The 17026-nt window shown below is 61.9% G+C and overlaps 1 protein-coding gene across 9 annotated transcripts in view; it reads left to right on the top strand.

Moving 5' to 3' along the window:
• The window catches only part of BEGAIN (brain enriched guanylate kinase associated), a 46423-nt gene that overhangs the window by 15142 nt on the left and 14255 nt on the right, over nucleotides 1–17026 (top strand). For 2 of the 9 annotated variants that reach the window (XM_047738991.1, XM_047738987.1), the window contains exons 1-2: nucleotides 1512–1564; nucleotides 3108–3136. In XM_047738991.1, the coding sequence (XP_047594947.1) occupies nucleotides 3123–3136 (14 nt within the window). In that variant the 5' untranslated portion in view covers nucleotides 1512–1564; nucleotides 3108–3122. Of the gene's footprint in view, nucleotides 1–1511; nucleotides 1565–2043; nucleotides 2089–2263; nucleotides 2299–2447; nucleotides 2547–3107; nucleotides 3137–17026 lie in introns of those variants that run through there. The other 7 variants (XM_047738990.1, XM_047738986.1, XM_047738985.1 and 4 more) reach the window with 6 other exon arrangements.

Below are 17026 nucleotides of genomic sequence, written 5' to 3'. Positions count from 1 at the left end.
CATTTCTCACTGAGGACCCTGGACATCCCACAGGCCCCTCACGTTCATAGTCATCCTCCAATATTGGAGGCCCCCCTTCTGGCCGAAGACCCGGGCAGTGCCCCCATTCCCCTCTACCCAGCCCAACAGGCAGGCCCTGGATTACTTTAGGTGACTTGGAATAAGCCCATTTCAGGCTCTGGTCTTGTTTTTCTCATCCGTAAAAGGGGCATTTCAGGAATATTCCCAAATCTTATGCTTCTGAATTGCAGAGTCAACTTGAACCTGGAGGTCTGGCCCCAACACTAAGACCATTGCCAAAGGCATTGCACTTCCACATAGGGCTGGCCTCACTGCCCCCAGCCACGTACAGCTGTGACTGCTTATCACATGGGCATCCAGAGCCTCGTCCAGGCTCCCAAACCCTGGGTGAGGCGCTAGGCTAGCCCTGGGCCAGGGCCCTGAAAGGTCCTGCCCCGGAGGGGTACGCGTCTGGTATGGAGACCTAAACCAAACAACTCCACTGGGTCTCCATGGAGGGCTGCCTGGAGGAGGCGATCTTTAAGGATGAGGGCACAGGCACTGGTCTGGGGAGAATCTGAGTCTTCGTGGAGGGGTCAGAGCCAGGCTTCAGGGTCTGGAGTAGCAGCATGAAGGGAGGGGCTCCAGGGTGCCAGGGCTAGCCCCCCTCTCCTTCCCCACAAGCCTTCCTGGCCTGCTCCCTCCCCGACCACCAGGACAACTCAGCAGCCTCCCCAGAGATTTCTTCTTGGGGATGAAACTCCCAGACAGACCTTTTAGAGAAGCTGAAACATTCACTATAAATAATTAATGCTAGATTTTTTAAATTAAATTTTAATACATTCTTATTAATTTTAGACAAACTCCCTGGCAGGTCATTCACTGTGAGTGATTGAGACAACCAAAGACATACGAGGGGTGCCCCTAGCCTTTGCGGGGGGTGGGGGGGGAGGCCTCTCTCTGAGGGCTGGGTTCCAGGCCCTGCTGGGCTGGGCTGGGCTTTGGCCTTTGCTTTCCTTATCGGTGAAATGGGAATGATGGTTTCTGCGCTGAGCGGCCCAAAGGAGCCACCATTTTGGGGGCCAGGGGTCGGGGCGGTAGTGCCAGTATTTATCCTTGACCCTCTGTGGAGGGGGAACTCCCAGGACAGAGTGGGGGTTTCCTTTCTCAACGATTAGCCCCCACAGGGCAGGGCTCACCTCATTGGCTGTCCGCTCCCACCGCAAGAACTTAGCTCAGAGCTAATGCATGTGCAGGAAAGCGCCGGGGGATGGAGGAACACTTGGGCTTTTGGGGTTGAGTATGAACCTGGCTGGGGCTGACCACGAGAAAGCACGGCTCCTCCCACCCAGCTCGGGCCCTGTGGAGGCCAGGCCTGCTGGGTGCTGGGGGTGCCCCGGTGAAGGGACAGAGCTCCTGCCTGGAACTCACAGCCAGAGAGGAGAGGCAGGAAAAGACACGCCACAGTGGTGTAGGATCTAGGCATGCCCTGTCCGCGTTTATTGAGCGCCTGCTGTATGCTGGGATCTAATGTGCGGAGCCCGGTGATGGGGACCTGGGAAAGGTGGGCCTGGGATGGATACGGGGGCTTTCGGGGGAGGCATTGGCTCGGCGGCCAATTCTCCGTCTTTAGGGGAGAAGGGTTTTTAGAGGGGGGTCTGGGCTTGTGGTCTCCGACAACTTTTAGAGTCAGTGTCGTGTCTGGCGACCAATCCGGGCCCCCGGCGGATCCTTTCTTCTAAAATTCCTTCCCCCCACCCAGCCCCTCCACTGCCCGCTGGTGCTGAAGGGCAGCAGAGCGCTTCGTCCGCCTCCCCCTGCCCCCAACCCCGGCTCGCAGGTGAGGGTACAGGCCAGCGGAGTCCCGGGAGGGCCTGCCCGAGCACCCGGGGAGTTGGCGGCCGAGCCCGGCGGAGGACCCCGGGCCGGGCCTCCTAGCTCGGCGCTGTTGGCCGGGCTGCGCCCTCGCCCGGCGGGGCGGTGGGGGAGGCGGCGTGGGGCCCGGACCGGAGCGGAGCGCGCTCCCGGCGGACGCGGCGGCGGCGCCCGGAGCGAGGGGCCGGGATGGGCAGTCATCAGTCTTCCCAGGTGTGTCGCGTGGTCCCTGGGCTCAGACCCCCGTCCCCCTTTAGTGCCAGTCGTGGCACGGAAAGACGGGGGGAAAGCTCCCGGGAGCGGCCTTTCCCGGGCGATGGAGAGCCCGCCCCGCGCCCCCCGTTCCGCGCAGGAAGTGCGATCCCGCCCGGGCCGCTCGCGGTCCCCATCGGTCGCCGGCGCCCGCAGGGTTAACGGCAGCGGGTGGGTCTCCCCGCCCGGCGCGCGGAGGGGCTGCCCGGCTGTGCCGAGCTGGGCAGGGAGGGTCTCCTAGCCGCGCGCGGGCGGGTGTGCGCAAGCCCGGCAGGGAGCCCCGCCGGCGAGCCGGGCGCGCAAGGGTTAATCCCTCGGGCCCGGGAGGGGCGAGCCAGGCCCAGAACCCCAGAATCTGAGGGCAGCGGGGTCTCTGACTGAGCAGTCTGAGGTCCCAAGTGCCATCACCCTCGGATCGTGTTGAGTGTCGGGTTCTGCAATCCCGTATGGTTCCCAATTCCCGGATTCGAACATTCTCCGACTAGGAGATTCTGCGATTCCGGGCTCCGCTTCCTCCAGGAGGGAGCGCGGGGTTGGAAGGGTTAACGGGCGGGCCGGTGGGGGGGCGGGCGGTGTGCGGGGAGCAGCGGGGGCCGCGGGAGAGTTAACGGGGCCGGCCCGGGTCCCCCTTCTTCGGGCGAGACCGGGATCGCCGCGGGCCGTGCCATCCCGAGTCCCCAGGCCGGCCCCCTCTTCCCCCCGGGGGGCGTAACTCTGTGCCGGGGAGCGCGGCGGCCCCGGCGGGCTCACCTGTTACTCGGCCGCGACCCGGCGCACCCCCTGAGTCCCAGGGACCGCGGCCCGGGTCGGGGGCGGAGAGGGCAGGGTTTGGGGGCGCGCGGGCCGGGCTTGCCGCGGACCGAGCCGCGCGGGGCGCCCCGCCGCCGCACCCTCCCGTGCCCGCTGTGCCCGGCTCCGCCCGGCGCGGCCACGGAGCGCACGCCTCCTGCCTGCTGACCCTCTCGTTTGGTTTCTCGCAGGCCTCTGCCGCAGACATGGAGAAACTCAGGTGAGTGCAGCGTCTCCCGGGCCGCGGCTCCTGGGGTCGGGTCGGAATGGGGGCGCTCGGGAGGGCGGGGTGGGGGGGCGGAGGGCTCCGCCCGGGCGCAGACACGGGGCCCGGGCCGCTTCGGCAGGGCTGGCGCGGGCCGGTGTGCCGCGGTGGGGTGCGTGTGTGCGCGCCGCGAGACAATGGGGAGCCCCGCGCGCGCGGGGGCTCCTCGGCCCGGGCCAGGGGCGGCCGCGGCGTGGGGAGCTGGTGCACCGCGAGGGCCTGCACGGGCCCCCCCCGCCCCTGCCCCGGTGCGCCGCCCCGGACTCTCAGCTGTCCCCTCCCCGGGACCCTCTGGGCTTCTGCGCCCGCTGTTCGCGCCGGGTCCCCGCTCCGGCTTGGGGCCCCCTCCCCCCCCCCACTCCCAGCTGACAGTTGCCTGGTTCTGAGCTTTTAAGTTTACGCCTCGTGGGGGCGGGGGTGGGGGATGGAGTCCTCGCGGCTGGCCAGCCGTGGCGGGCGCGTCTTGGAGCCATTTTGGGGGAATCCCGCGAGTCCGGGAGTGTCCCCTGAGGCCTCCCTCGGGGTGCTAAACTTTGAGCCATCGTGGACTGCCCCGAGCTCCCTTCTCGGCCGGCATCAGCCGATGTGAATATTCACGACTTCCTCCTCGACTTCCCTTGGCCACCCTGACCCCCACTTTGGGAACACCCCTCCTGTGTTTTCCTTCCGGAGTCTGAGCCGAGGCGTTGTGTGGGCAGCAGGCCCAGCTCTGACTGCTAGGTTTCGGCACCATCCCCCAAGGTCTGGAGGGTCTCTTGACCTCCCCCCTCCAGCTGCCCCTCCTCCCAAGGCCAGAATCAGCATCCAAGGGGAAAGCTGCTCTGTAGCCAGGACGCATATCCCCTGCGGGTCTGGGACCTAGCAGAGCCCAGGCTTGTTCCAGAACATACCCCAAGATCTCAGGGAAAGAGACCCAGCTGCCCCTAAGTGCTGTGGGTGAGTTGGGAATGTCCAGGTGGGAGCCTGGGACAGGTGGGCTCACAGAAGCCAGAGTCGGGCTGTTCAGAGCAGGGCCATCTCCTGGCCACTGAGCTGGAGTGCAGCCCTCTCTTGATCCCACTGGGCAAGGACATACTTGTCCCTGGCTAGGAGGAGGGAGCCCGGTCTCTTAGGTCATTGGAGCTCAGACCCAAACTCTGATGCTCAATCTGGCCCACCTGAGCATGGTCAAGGTCCAGGTGGGGCAGGTGAGGCCCAAGGAGATGATGAGCTTAGGCCTCTGACCTCAGGCCAGGGTCCTCCCTGATACCCAACCTTGGCTGTCATCTCACCCGTCTCCGGACCTGGGATGGGTCCTTAGGAAGAAGGGACACTGCTTAACTCAGCTGGGACTTGAAAGGTAGCATTCATGGGGCACCCCAAGACCAGCTTGGGGAAGGGGTATCCCTTCTGTGGTTCTCTTTGTCTTTCTCTTGCTTTCCATGTCCACCCACCCCTGTGTTCTGGGCAGTGGGGACAGAGAGGATGCAGGTGGGCAGGTGAGTGAGGGCGGGTAAGGGGGCCATCTGGGTAGACCCACTGCCTGAGATGCTAAGGGCATCGGGGGCTGAGGGCTTCCCTGGGCTGAGTCCCAAAGGCGAGTGGCAGTAGCCTGGGCTTCTGGGCTGTTCTGGGCCACTTGGGCTTTCACCTGAGGCAGGATTTTGGAGCTGGTGGGGGTGGGGATCCCGTGGGGCCGGGACACAGTACAGCATATCAGAACTGGGGAGGGTCCTGCCCTCCTCTTCTTCTCACCCCCATTAGTGTTCTCAGAGCTGCCTTAAGGGCCTTTCCAGACCCTTCCTTACCAGCCAGTGCAGGGACTTCCCCTGTAGGGTTCCATTCTGCATTTAGTGCAGTTGGTGGGGGGTGGGGCAGGGGTCCGGGACCAAGAGGCCTCAAACGAGGTAGGGGAAGTTAGTCAAAACGGGAAGGTCATGGGGCTTGGGCACCCACAGAGCCAGTCTCTGGCCTCAGGTTTCTCATCTGTGAAGTGGATGTCCTAATCATCCCATGCCTCGGCAGGGCTGTTGGGAGAATGAGGTGCCTCACCTGAGACCTGGCCCATAGCAGGGGCCCAGGTGGGGGATCACTGTGGGGCATCTGAACCATACTTTGGTGGATTCCCCAAGCTGGAGAAAGTGCGTTTGTGGTCAAAATGAAGGAGTCTTGGGGTGTCCTGGGCCCCACCTCCTACTCCTAGATTGCAATTCTGCACTTTGCAGGCTGGGACTGGGGATCTGAACTGAGCTCCCAGTGGCAGGTCCTCCCCACCCCCCCATACTCGACATCCCACCCCCACTCTGGAGCCTGGAACCAAGTCTAGCTCATGGAAGGGTCCAGGAAAGATGTGATGAGTGGACAAAAGGATCCCAAGGCTCCCTTCGTGGGTTTCCCCTGCCCCAGCCCCTCTGCTCACCCCCACCCCATACTGAAGCCCCCCTTCTCGGTCCCAAATAAGCAGCCAAGCCTTTCTGCCTCAGCCTGTGCTGTTCCCCTGCCCAGAACGCCTTTCCACCTGCCTTCTTGTCTACAGGGTAAACTTTTTTCTCCCTGTCACCTATTCTCTGTTGCTTTTGGGACTCTTGTCCCTCACCCTCAAGTGGAATCATTCCCTTTCTGCGTACTGAGTCCTGCATTGGGCACTGAGACCGCATAAGACCCAGGCCAACCCTCCAGAGCAGGTGGGGACACAGGCCCATCAACAACAGATCTTCCCAGGGAGCCCAGGCCAGGGACATTGGCTTGGGATATCAGGGAGGGCTTCCTGGAAGCAGGGGTATTTGAGCCAAGGCTTGAAGAATAAATAGGAGTTAGCAAGGAGGATAGACCAGAGAGACCTCCCAAGAGACACAAAGTCCATGGGAGGCCCTAGGATGCAGGGATGCATTCCAGCGGGGGGGGGGGGGGGGGGGCGGGAGCGGGGGGCGGGGAGCACCCTCTGGTTTGTGCCCTGAAGGGGAGCCCCTTCTAGCAGAGCCTGGGTCTGCCCCCTCAAGTCTTCCATCCCCAGCGCCCAGCAGGGGCTCAACATGGTCATGCTCCCCCAGGTCTGGCCACCTCTGACCTGGGTTCCCGTGTCCCCTTGCCCTTGCTCCCTCAGCCCTCCTGCCTCTGCCTGCGACACTTGTATTTGTGGCTGTTGGCGAGGCCCGGCCGCTGTCTTTTTGCAGGGCGGGGAGGTCAATCCTCAAATCAATCCCCTCCTCCACTCTCCCCTGCACAGGGTCCCCTCTGCCTTCGCTCCTGTGCTCCTGCCGTGGCCACTTTGTCTGCCTCAGGCCTTTGGGCCAGCCCCGTCCCCTCTGTGATGTAGGAAAGTGGGTCAGCCACCACAGGGACGGAGCAGGTGCCCCGGAAACCAGAACTCTTCCCGCTATGCGGCCCCCCTCCCTTTCCCCCAACCAGGATTTTTCAAAGTTGTGAACTGTGACCAGCATACAGAAAAGGGAATAAATATCTGTGCCGTCTGGAGATCAAGTTTAGAACGGCAGGCGCCCGGGTCAAGAAGATGAATACCGCCGGCCCTCTAGGGGCGCCCCAACACCCCTCCCCATTCCCAGCTCCCTCCGGCTCCCCAGAGGCCTGGGGTGGGGGCAGGTGGCTGGCGTCTGTGACAATCCATTCTTTGTTTTCTGCATCCTTCTGCCACCTGAGAGCGTCTCTGACTCTCTAACGGACAGAGCCCCTTTTCTTGCCTGGTCTAGAACCTCCCATCCACGGAGTCTTGCAGCCTGTGTGCCAAAGGCTGGCCTTTTCTCGCCAGAACAGTGTGTTTGCGTGTTGGCGGCGGGGCGGGGTGGCCCGCAGCTGGTGTGAGTGCTGTCCCTTTCTTCTCTGCTGGAGCAGTGGGGTTGGCTTCCTGCCTGGACCCCTGGGGACCGAGCTGCAGGATGGTCCTGCCCAGGTGCTCTGGGGGCCCACATGCTGCATGGTTCGGGGTCCGCCCCACCCCGGGGCAGAGCTGTAGGGTCAGGAAGAAGGGGTGAGCCACGCTCCTAGTGCAGCCCAAGGTCGTTGGGAGGTCCGTGACCTCCCAGCACTTGGCATCTCGGCATCATCTTTGGGGGCGGGGTGGGGTGGGGACATGGTGCTGTTTCTCAGGGTGGGGGGATGCTAACTGCACTCCCCTGGATTGGTGCTCACTGGGGCTTCCTCTTCTGTAAGTTCCCAGCGTGTTTTCCAAGCTGCCTGACCAGTTTGTGGGTCTTCTTGGACCAGGTCCTTGTCCCGGTCACCTCCCAGCGGCCACTAGCTTCCCGCCCTTGAAATGGTCCTGTGATGAACAAAGTTCTTAACTTTTTAATTCGGTTGAATGTTTTCGGCTTGTCCTGCAGAGTAAAGCTTTTTTGCCCAGGGACACCCCAATGTTCACGTCGCTGCTCTTTGATGTACTGTGATGACTGATGTTTGCTGTGGTTGTGCCCCTGCCAACGGCCACTCTCCATGCTGGGGATGCTGTGGGGAAACACCAACCTGGTGTCCTGGACATAGAGACAGACGACATGTCATGGTGGAAACGTCCAGTCCCACTGACCTCCTCTCCCATGACTCTCCCCTCTAGCCGCCTGGCCTCCTTGCCATTCCTCAAGCACATTGGACAGGCTCCTGCCCCAGGGCCTTTGCCCAAGCTCTTCCTTTCGACCTGGAATGTTCTTCTCCAGATATCCATATGAGTCCTACCTTCCCTCCTTCCACATCATTTTCAGATGTCAGGGGGACATCTTGTTTCCTGACTGCTCATTCCATTCATAATATCAACCCCCCTCCCTGCCCCCTCTCTGTCTTGATTTTCCCTGCCACCCTGATCTCCAGCTGACTAGTGATTTGCTTTATTTTTTTTATCTTGTTTATTACCTGTCTCCCCACTCCCCTGTCCAGAAGACCAGTCCACTGCTGACCTCCAGTGTTTAGAACTGGCACATAGTAGGTATTCAGTAAATGCTTTTGGATGAGGCCACACTGTGGCAAACAGTGCGGAAGGAGGAGCCGGACAGCCGCTCCCCACTCTTTACAGTGCTCGAGAGGGAGCCTCTCCCTCACTTGTGCCCTCTACCCGACTCCTTGGGCCCTCAGAGAGTAGTGTTATTTATTATTTTTTTTTTTATATCATCCCCTGGGAGGCCCTCAGAGCTTCGAGAGCCTCTGGTGGAGGGATTTGGCCTCAACAGGAGGTGGGGGCCCTATTGAGACAAAGAGCAGGGACGGGGGCCTTCTGGATGGGGGCAGGAGCCTGAGGCAGGTGGGAGAGTGGCACCCGGAGGCAGGTCTTAAAGGTGGGGCAACTTCCTCACGTGGGGGCTGAGCTCTGACCTTCCCCGGATTCTCCGCCTCCTGCCCTCCCAGCTCTGAAGGATCACAGAGCTGGAGGGCTCCAGGGAAACTGAGGCCAGAAAGGGACTCACCCAGATCTCTGGGGCCAGGAAGGCCACAGCGTCCCCAAGCATCAGGATGGTGCCCAGTTGGAAGAGGCCTGTCTGTGTCTGGACCAAATGGTGTAGCCCACCCCCCTGGGGATGCCCATGACACCTGTCCCCTCAGACAAGCAGGCTTCCCATCCTCCCTTCCAATGTCCCCCTCTTCCAGGCCACAGCAGCACCCTCCCTGAAGCCCAGAATTGAGGACACACCTCTGACAGCTCCAGATCCCTGCTGGCCCCCCCAGAAGACCCAAACTCTTGCACAGCACCCGGGCCACTTTTAGTGCATGACTGCTCCCCTCACTGGTCACTCAGAGGTGGCCTGTTCTGCCTCCCTCCACAGGGACCCCTTCTCCCATCTACGAGTCTCCAGTGCCTTGGCCCTCTGGGTTGTCACTGTTCAATTAATTTGCTCATCGATCACATGCTTGACAAGTATTTATTGAGCACCTACTGTTTGCTACAGGCTGTCATAGGCATGGAGGATATGGCAGTGACCAAAAACTTCCTCTTATTAGGGGAGACAGAAAACTTCTTAAAATAAATATCACAATGACCAGTGCTGTGGAGACCAAAAATGTCCCCAGAACACGCAGTGAGTGTGTTGCGGTTGGGGCAGCCCGGCCTGGGAGCCTGCCACACACAGGGAGGCGATAGCTGGGTGCAGGCCTGAGCAGGTGATGGGTCACCACAGTTGTGGGGGGAGGGGAGAGCTCCAGGCAGAGGAAACAGCAGGAGCAAGGTACAGAGGAAGGGGATGTCCTGTGAGCAATGGGGACAGGCCCAAGTAGCTGAGCAGAGTGATAAGGAGGCCAGGGAGGTGAGGGGGACCAATGGAGGCTCCGGCTGAGTGGGGACGCCTGAGGGCTGGCGAGCAGAGCCATGGTGGGATTGGCTCTGTGTGGCGTGAGGGGGCACAGCTGGGAGGTCAGGACGGGGGCAGGGCAGGGACCAGGAGAGTCGAGATGGCAGCTTGGACACCGCCGCTCCCCTCCCCACCACCGGGCAGTGACCATGGAGGTGGGCGAGAGTTCTGGTGTATTAGGGAGGAGAGTGGACAGCGTCTCCTGATAGGATGGATGTGGGGTGTGAGGGAAGGCGGCGCATCCAGGACAACTCCTGGGCCTTGGGCCAGAGCAAAGGATACAGCCATTGTCACCTGCAATGGGGAGAGCTACAGGGGGAGAGCAAGTTTGGGGACACATGGGCTGCTGTTTTACCCATAGGTTTGGGGTACTCCTGCTGCATACTTGCTCTGGGTAGGCCCCCTGTCCTGGAGGCCATCCGCATTCTCTGGGCAGGGTGAGCACGCAGTAGGTACTCACTGAGGGTTGAAGGACTGGCTGCCAAGTCAAGAAGAGCTTTTCTGGGGACCAGCTACCTGCTGAGACCCATCTGATGCCTCTAGGATTGCCTTTGGGTTTTCTTGTTCCTTCCCTCCAGACTGCCTACTCTTTGCCTCTTGTCTTCTCCACCCACAGGGCAGGGCCAGTCCCTCCCTAAGTGGGGTCCCCAAGGCTCTCTGCCTACCCCACTTCTAAACCTGACCCTAGCGGAGCAAGGTTTATGTGCTAATTCTTACTATGGTGTGAATGACTACCTTGCTTTGACTTCCCCCTTTGGGTTTCCAGGCACTACGAAGAGACCCTCCACACTGACTATTCTTTCTTCTTCTGCCCTGCCCTTCCAAGTCTCCTATCCCTACAGCACATCTGAGTCCCCACTCTGGAAAGCCTCCCTGATGAAGCATGTGATTAAGAAGGTAGACTCACCTGGCTTTGAATCCCGGCTCTGTCACTTACTGGCTATGTGGCCTTGGACAAATTTATGCACCTCTCTGATTCTCAGTTTCTGCCTCCACAGAGTGGGCATCATAAGAGCACCTACATTAGAAGGTTGTTTCCAAGATTTCATTGTTACCATGGATCTTGGCACGGGGCTAATGGTCTGCCTGTTAACTGCCTGCCCCCACTCCCTGGTGCTGGGGCTGGTGAGCCAGTCAGGGAGCCCACCCCAGGGCAACAGTGAAGAGACCGTCTTGACGGAGTTGCTGATCTGAGATGGGGAAGACAAGATGGCTATTGGATGAAGGCGGCAGGACGCGGGGCCGGGTCTCCTGGGGTCCTTGGCCCCTCGTCCCACATCCCTCATGGCCAGCAGCGTGAGGGTGCTCTGCCGGGGTCCAGTGTCCTGGCAGGAGAGGGTGGGGACCAGGGCTGGGGGACCTGTGGTGACATCTGCAGGGGCCGTCCTGGGGTGGGGAGGCCATCCTGGGAGAGTAGCCTGTACTAGCCCAGTGCCCTTGAAAGACGCCCTTGCCCCTAGCCCTGACTCCTCTGTCTGCCAATGGGCAGCACCCCCCACCCAGGGAGGTGAGGATTCAGTGAGGACACGCCGGTGGCACACAGTAGGTCTCGACACGCCAGTGGCACACAGTAGGTCTCGACACGCCAGTGGCACACAGTAGGTCTCGCTAGGGGACTGAGTCACTGAATGAGGGTAATCTCAGGGAGCCGTTTCTTGGAGGAGGTCATGGTGGTCACAAGTACCCACAAGTGGGTTTTGAATCTGAGGCCCAGAAAGGCGGCTCTTTCTGGCCCAGTGGTGAAAACCCACCATCATAGCTCCCCTTTTCCTCCAGATGGGGTTTGGCCTCCTGGGGAGTGTCTCTTGCCCTGGAGAGGTGTGTGGGGAGGGGGAAAGGCAGGGGTAGCTGGGGAGGGGAGAGGAGGGCGGGGCCAGCCAGGAGCCCAGAGTGGCAGGGCATGGAGGGAGCGCAGGGTTGGGGCCCTGCGGTGTTGGAGTCACCACTAAGCCTCCCACAGCTCTGATGACCTTCGTGATCCCCGGATTCCAAAAAACAGGCCCTCCCACTGCTCCAGTTACCATGTGCCCGTGTCTGTCTGCAGTGGCTCGCTGGCTGGTGGAGGTGCAAATGAGTGAAGCCGTTGTGGGATCCTTGGTGGGCGGCCATGAACCCCATCACCAAAGTATTGAACGGTGGTGCCTTCTCAGCCCAGGGGCTTGAGGGCAGAATTTCAGGTGCTGGGAGGTTCATTTGAGAGCCCCTCATCGCCCGTGGGGCCAACCCCATGATCATTCCATCCATCCGTCTTCCCGTGGGCTCCCCGACTCTAGGTGGAGAGCAGGTCTGGCCTCGGGGCAGGGGAGGGGTCTGGGGCCAAGTGTGCATGGTTGCGCCTTCCAGGCCCCCCAGTCTAGAGTAGGAAACTCATGAAAGAGCAGACGCGCAGTGCCCAGCTGGGTGTTAGGAAAGAGGGGGTTGGGCAGGGGGTGCCCAAGGAGCCCTTACAAAGCCAGGGGTTCTGGGGGGGCTTCCTGAGGGCCCTGTGGCTTGCCTCCCACCAAGGCAGCCTCCTTGGGCTCCCCTTCCTGGCTCAGCCACAGGAGGGACAGCCCCAAGCCACAGCATGGTGCCCCAAGGGAAAGGACCAGACACTTGGCCTGTACTCAGCACCTTCGGCCTGTGTCTCCCCTGCCAGCACTGAGTTGGCCCTTCCCCCCAGGCCAGGGATCTGGGATGCACCCCGGTCCCCCGCCAGGATGTTCTCACCTTCGGACCTTCAAGAAGGAGAAGGAGAGGAAGGCAGTGCTCTCAGGAGGGGGGAAGGCTCAGCCCTGCCACCGTGGGCTCCATTGGTCCCAGTAGGCTGAGAATGAGGACAGGCAGCATCCCCACAGAGCAGTGAGGGAAAGGGGCGGTCCTTAGAGGGTCAAGAGAAGGTGGTTTTTGATGTTGGAGAATGCTCTGGAAGAGAGAGAGAGAGACACTGGTGGCCAGGGAGCAAGGGGGGAGTCACTGAGCCACACCCAGAGGGGGTCGAGGGCTGCCTGTCATGCCAGCGGGTGGTGCCAGGTGTCGGGGCAGATGTGGGTAGGTGGCTACACCTGGCCAGGGACATCTGTGTGAGTTCCCTTGGGGCGGCTTTGTTTCCTCAGCGGGGCGGAGGGATGGGGAGGCTGAGCAGGGAGCAGAAGGTGTGAAGTTGCTTTCCAGGCGGGTGGGAGAGGGGACGAGCTGGGAATGTGAGACGATTCCAGGTCATTCCGTCAGATGAGCACAAAGCGAGTCCCAACAGGCAGCTTTGTGGCTTCCTGCTGTCCATGGAGAGGCGGCCCTCACCAGGCTGGGGTTTGGTCCCAGCGCTCCTGCGATGAAGGGAGAGGCAGGAGGGGATGTGGAGCCTGGTGCATGGGGACCAGATGGGTGATGGAGGGGTGTCCCCAGTGTGAGCTGGAAAGAGAACAGGGTGTCGGAAGTGGGATCGCTGAAGGCAGCCAGCACTGGGGAAGGCCAGCGGGGCATCCCCAAGGGCGTGAGAGCTGGACTGGGTGCCCCTCCCGCCCGTGGGGCGCCATCCCTCAGCCGCGTCACCCCCACCCCCAGTCATCATTGCAGCAAGAGTTTTGCGTTGCCACGTGCCAACCACATGCTGGGGACCCACGTTGTCTGCCACTGATGGCCGCCTCTTTAGGGCCCAGAGTCCTCAGCCTTCTCCCAATGGGCCTTTCCTGAAAGGGCTGCTGGGAGCTCAGCTGAAATCAGGGCTGCCCAGAGGCCATGGCCTCTGCAGTGTCTGGCTGCCAGCCTCTGCCATGTGCCTGGTCCGGCACCAGGCTCTGGGCCCCTGAGGAGGAGGCACAGACAAGGCCCCTGTACCCAGACAGCGCCCCCTGCATTGTAAGACCGGGACCAGGATAGCGAAGAGGGCATGTGACCCAGCTGGAGGTCTGGGAGGGCTTCCTGGACGAGGTGAACCCAAGAACCAACAAGCTGGGAAGGGGTGTGCTGAGCAGGAGGGGCAGCATGTGCAAAGGCTCGGGGTAACTTGCAGCCACTCTGTCCACGTGCCCAGGTCACCCTGCCATGTCCCAGCCCTGGGCACCCCCTGGGTCTCTCCAGCCTCCGAGGGCTCATTAGGTCACAGGGACCCCAGCGCCTGGCACGTGGTTCTGCCTTGCAGAGAGAGGGGGACGCAGGTGCTGGGCTGTGGCCACCTGATAAGGTGAGGAGGGCTGAAGCGAGAGGGGGCAGTGGAACAGCCACGTCACCAGGGGCCGTGGGGAGGGCAGGGATGACGCTCCCGCTGGGTGACCTTAGCAGGCCAGGAGAGAGTAGGACCCGGGCAGGTGTTGAGTTCAAGGACTTCCTACGTCCCCTAGCTTGAGCTGGTGACCCCTCCTGGCTGTGGGCCCCTAGGTCAGCCCCGGGACAGTCCCCTGTCCTGGGGTACACGCATGGGCACACATGCACCTGCACACATACACATGACCTTCCCCAGGACCTTTGCCAATAGCTCAGTGATGGCGGTGACAGCCTGGTGTGGGGTCCCCATCTCCATGCCCCCAGCGCTGCTGGTGGCCTTGCTACAGAGGCCAGCTGAGGGCTGTTGGGGGGCTCCGGGTGGGCATGTCTGAGGCCCAGAGCCGTGCTGCCGGGGGCCCCAAACTCCTTCCCTCTGGGGAGAAGCTCCAGGACCCAACAGGAAGCGGGATGGTGTGCCCTGTGGGGCTCCAGGCCCACACGTCTGCCCTGGACCCTGCTCGGGTCACCTCCTGTCTTGGGCTCCAGGCCCCGCCTCCATCAGACTGACCACAGGCAGCCCTCGCAGGCCCTCACAAGAGGGACGGCGGCACCCCGCGAGCACGTGTGCCTGGGAGGCGGTTGGAAGAAAACTATGGAGCACGGTAGTTTGCTTTAAAACCTGTCATCTCAATGTCAGGGGAAGAGCAGTTGACCTGGCATTGAATCCATGTGACCTCAGAGGGACCCCACTCCTTGATTGCCATGAACCTCAGTTTCCCCATCTATAAAATGGGTGCAGTGCACACCTCCCTGTTGGGGCAGTCTGAGACTAGACAAGCAGCTTTACACACGTGCCTGGGGCAGGTGGGCCCTCGGAAGGTTCTGGAGATGTTGGTTGGCCATTCACGCCCGCCTGCCCCTCAGGAGAGATCCAGCCAGGGTGGGCTCCCCAGAGGAACAGAGAAAAGACTCCTCTGGGGCTGGCAGGAAAGTGGGGATTGCTGAACACGGGCACAGGCTGGGACACACTACAGAGCTCGGAGGCGAGAGAGGGGACACCAAGGTCCTGAAGGGATTGTCTCTGACTCCTCCTGGGAATCCCGGGTCCAGTGGGACATCCTGCGGGCTGCGCTGGGCGCTAGGGACAGCCAGCAAATAAAGAGGGCGAGTTCCCCAGGCAGGCCGGTGAGCAGGTGCTGCCCCCTCAGGACTGAGACAGAGTGTGGAGGGCAGGCTGTGCAGGGGCCTGGGGCTTGAGGGAGAGGAGGGGCAGGCCCGGAAAAAAGCTGGGGGGCGCATGTCCCTGGCCCACCCTGTGGTGGGAAGGAAGGGGCTCCAGCCAGGCTGAGCGAGGGGGCTGGCACGGGGAGGGGAGAGCCCCGCTGAGCCCGGGGTTTTTGCTTGGGTTGGGCGCAGGTGGGGGGATTTTGACCAGAGGTGGCCCATGGTGTGGCTGCGTTTCCTGGTGTGCCATTTGGCTGCTGGGGGGCAGATCGGATGCAGGGGGCGTGGGGGGCTGCAGGGTTCCCTGTGCTCGAGACCTGTGAGCAGCGGCTGATCCGTGCCCAGTGCCAGGGGTGTTGGGGGACCCCGGGTGTGGAGGAGTTAACCCGGAGCAGGAGGGAGTGCGTGCAATCCAGGCAGAGGGGACATGGGGACAAAGTCACCAAGATGAGAAGCCGCCTGCAGCACATGAGCAGTGACAAGCAGTTTAGGGCTGCTGGAGCGTGACTGCTGGGTGGGGCTCCGAGAGCCGGAAGACAGGCTGTCCTGGGAGGGGGGGTTGGGGGAGGCGCCGCTGGGACACTGGGGCCCTGAGGCTCCTTCAGCCAACTTTGCGCGTTCCATTGGCCTCCGCCCCGCCGCCGCACCTCATCCCCAGAAAGACTTCGGCCCTCCAGGTGCACCTGACCCGGTAACCTTGTCAACCCCACGGAGCAGGGGAGGATTTTCTCCCCGCACCCCAGGGCTCCCCGAAGTCACTCTCCCCGCACCCCAGGGCTCCTGGAAGTCACACGCCCTTCCTCCCCATGCCCAGCATGGCACCTGGTGCCATAGACATCAAGAGGAACAGAGAGGGCCAACGGCCCAGGCCCGGGGCCCCAGGAGGCCTGAGTGATGGAGGAAGGGCATCAGGAGGTAATCACAGTCTGATGGGGACAGAGGAGGAAAGAGCGGGAACTTTCAGAGAGCAGGAACCAAGGAAGGCTTCCCAGAAGAGGTAACATTTGAACAGAGCCTCGCAAGAAAGAAGAGGCCCTGGGGACTGGGAGAAGCAAGGACCACTGCCTTGACGGTGGGTGTGAGCGTGGCCACATTTGTGGGATCAGCAGGAATAGAGAGGGCCGGGGTCCTTTCCTGCAGGGAGAGGAGGAAGGGGGCCTGGTGTGTGGGGGCGGGGTCTCAGGAGTGGCTAGGTGTGGCTATAAGCCCTTTCCTCCTCTCCCTCCACCCTGGACTAGTCAGGGGCAGCCACACTGGCCACAGCCACATGTATGATGGGGAGATGAGGTAGGAAAAGCGCCAGCCCTCCCTGTGTCCCTTTCTCTGCCTCCATCCCCTCGGACCCCCAGCCCTCTGAGCTGGCCAGGCTGATCTCCCTACCAGCTTCCTGAGCAGGCAGACATCCTGCCGCTCCCAGCTGCCCCGCTAGAGTCCAAGGTGCCTCCCAGGACCATCTGGAGGCCCATACGGTCAGGTAGCCACTGTGCCCCACCTGAGGACACCCATGTCCCTGAGGGGAACCCGGGGTACCGAGGCCCCAGGAATGCAGGGCAGGCCAGCTTCTGCAGCCTGGGCTAGCCTCTGTCCATCTGTCCACCCAGTGGTCACCAGGCCCTTCAGCCAGCATGGGTGGGAAGGAGGCCTTGCGTGCCCAGTGAGGGGTGACACTGTGACTGGTCCTCCCCAGGGCCACGGCTCTGCCATGCCAGCCCCCACTGGGGCAGCCACTAGCCCTGGTGGCAGCAGGCATGGCCAGGAGAGCCCAGTGGGAGGCTGTTAATTCCCTCGTCTGCTGTCTCTCCGCTGAAACACTTAGGCAGGCCTGGGGGCAGGGGAGGTTCTCCCTCCCTGCTCCTGTCCTCTGGCACAGATGTCCCGGGAGTGGGTGGCAGCCTCAGGAGAGGTCAGCAGATGTGGGTCTCATCTCCTCACCCCGGCTGGCTGTGTGATCATGGAAGAGTTGCTTAGCCTCTCTGGACGCCCGTTTTCTCATCTCTAGGATGGGGGGGGGGTACTCCCAGCCTCAGGCTGGGAATGAGCCTTTGTGTCAGAATAAGACTGGGTTGTCAGCAAAAAAAAAAAAAAATGCCGTGTGTGACCAGAAGCAGTGTCTGGGTCAAGTCACAGCCGTGCCCCCTACTCGCTGGGCCTCCAGGCAAGCCCTGCCTCTTCCCTG

Source organism: Lutra lutra, chromosome 7, assembly GCF_902655055.1.
Source record: "Lutra lutra chromosome 7, mLutLut1.2, whole genome shotgun sequence".
Lineage (NCBI taxonomy): Eukaryota > Metazoa > Chordata > Mammalia > Carnivora > Mustelidae > Lutra > Lutra lutra.
The sequence above is the reverse complement of the archived record's forward strand: the minus strand, read 5'-3'. Positions and strand labels throughout refer to the sequence as shown.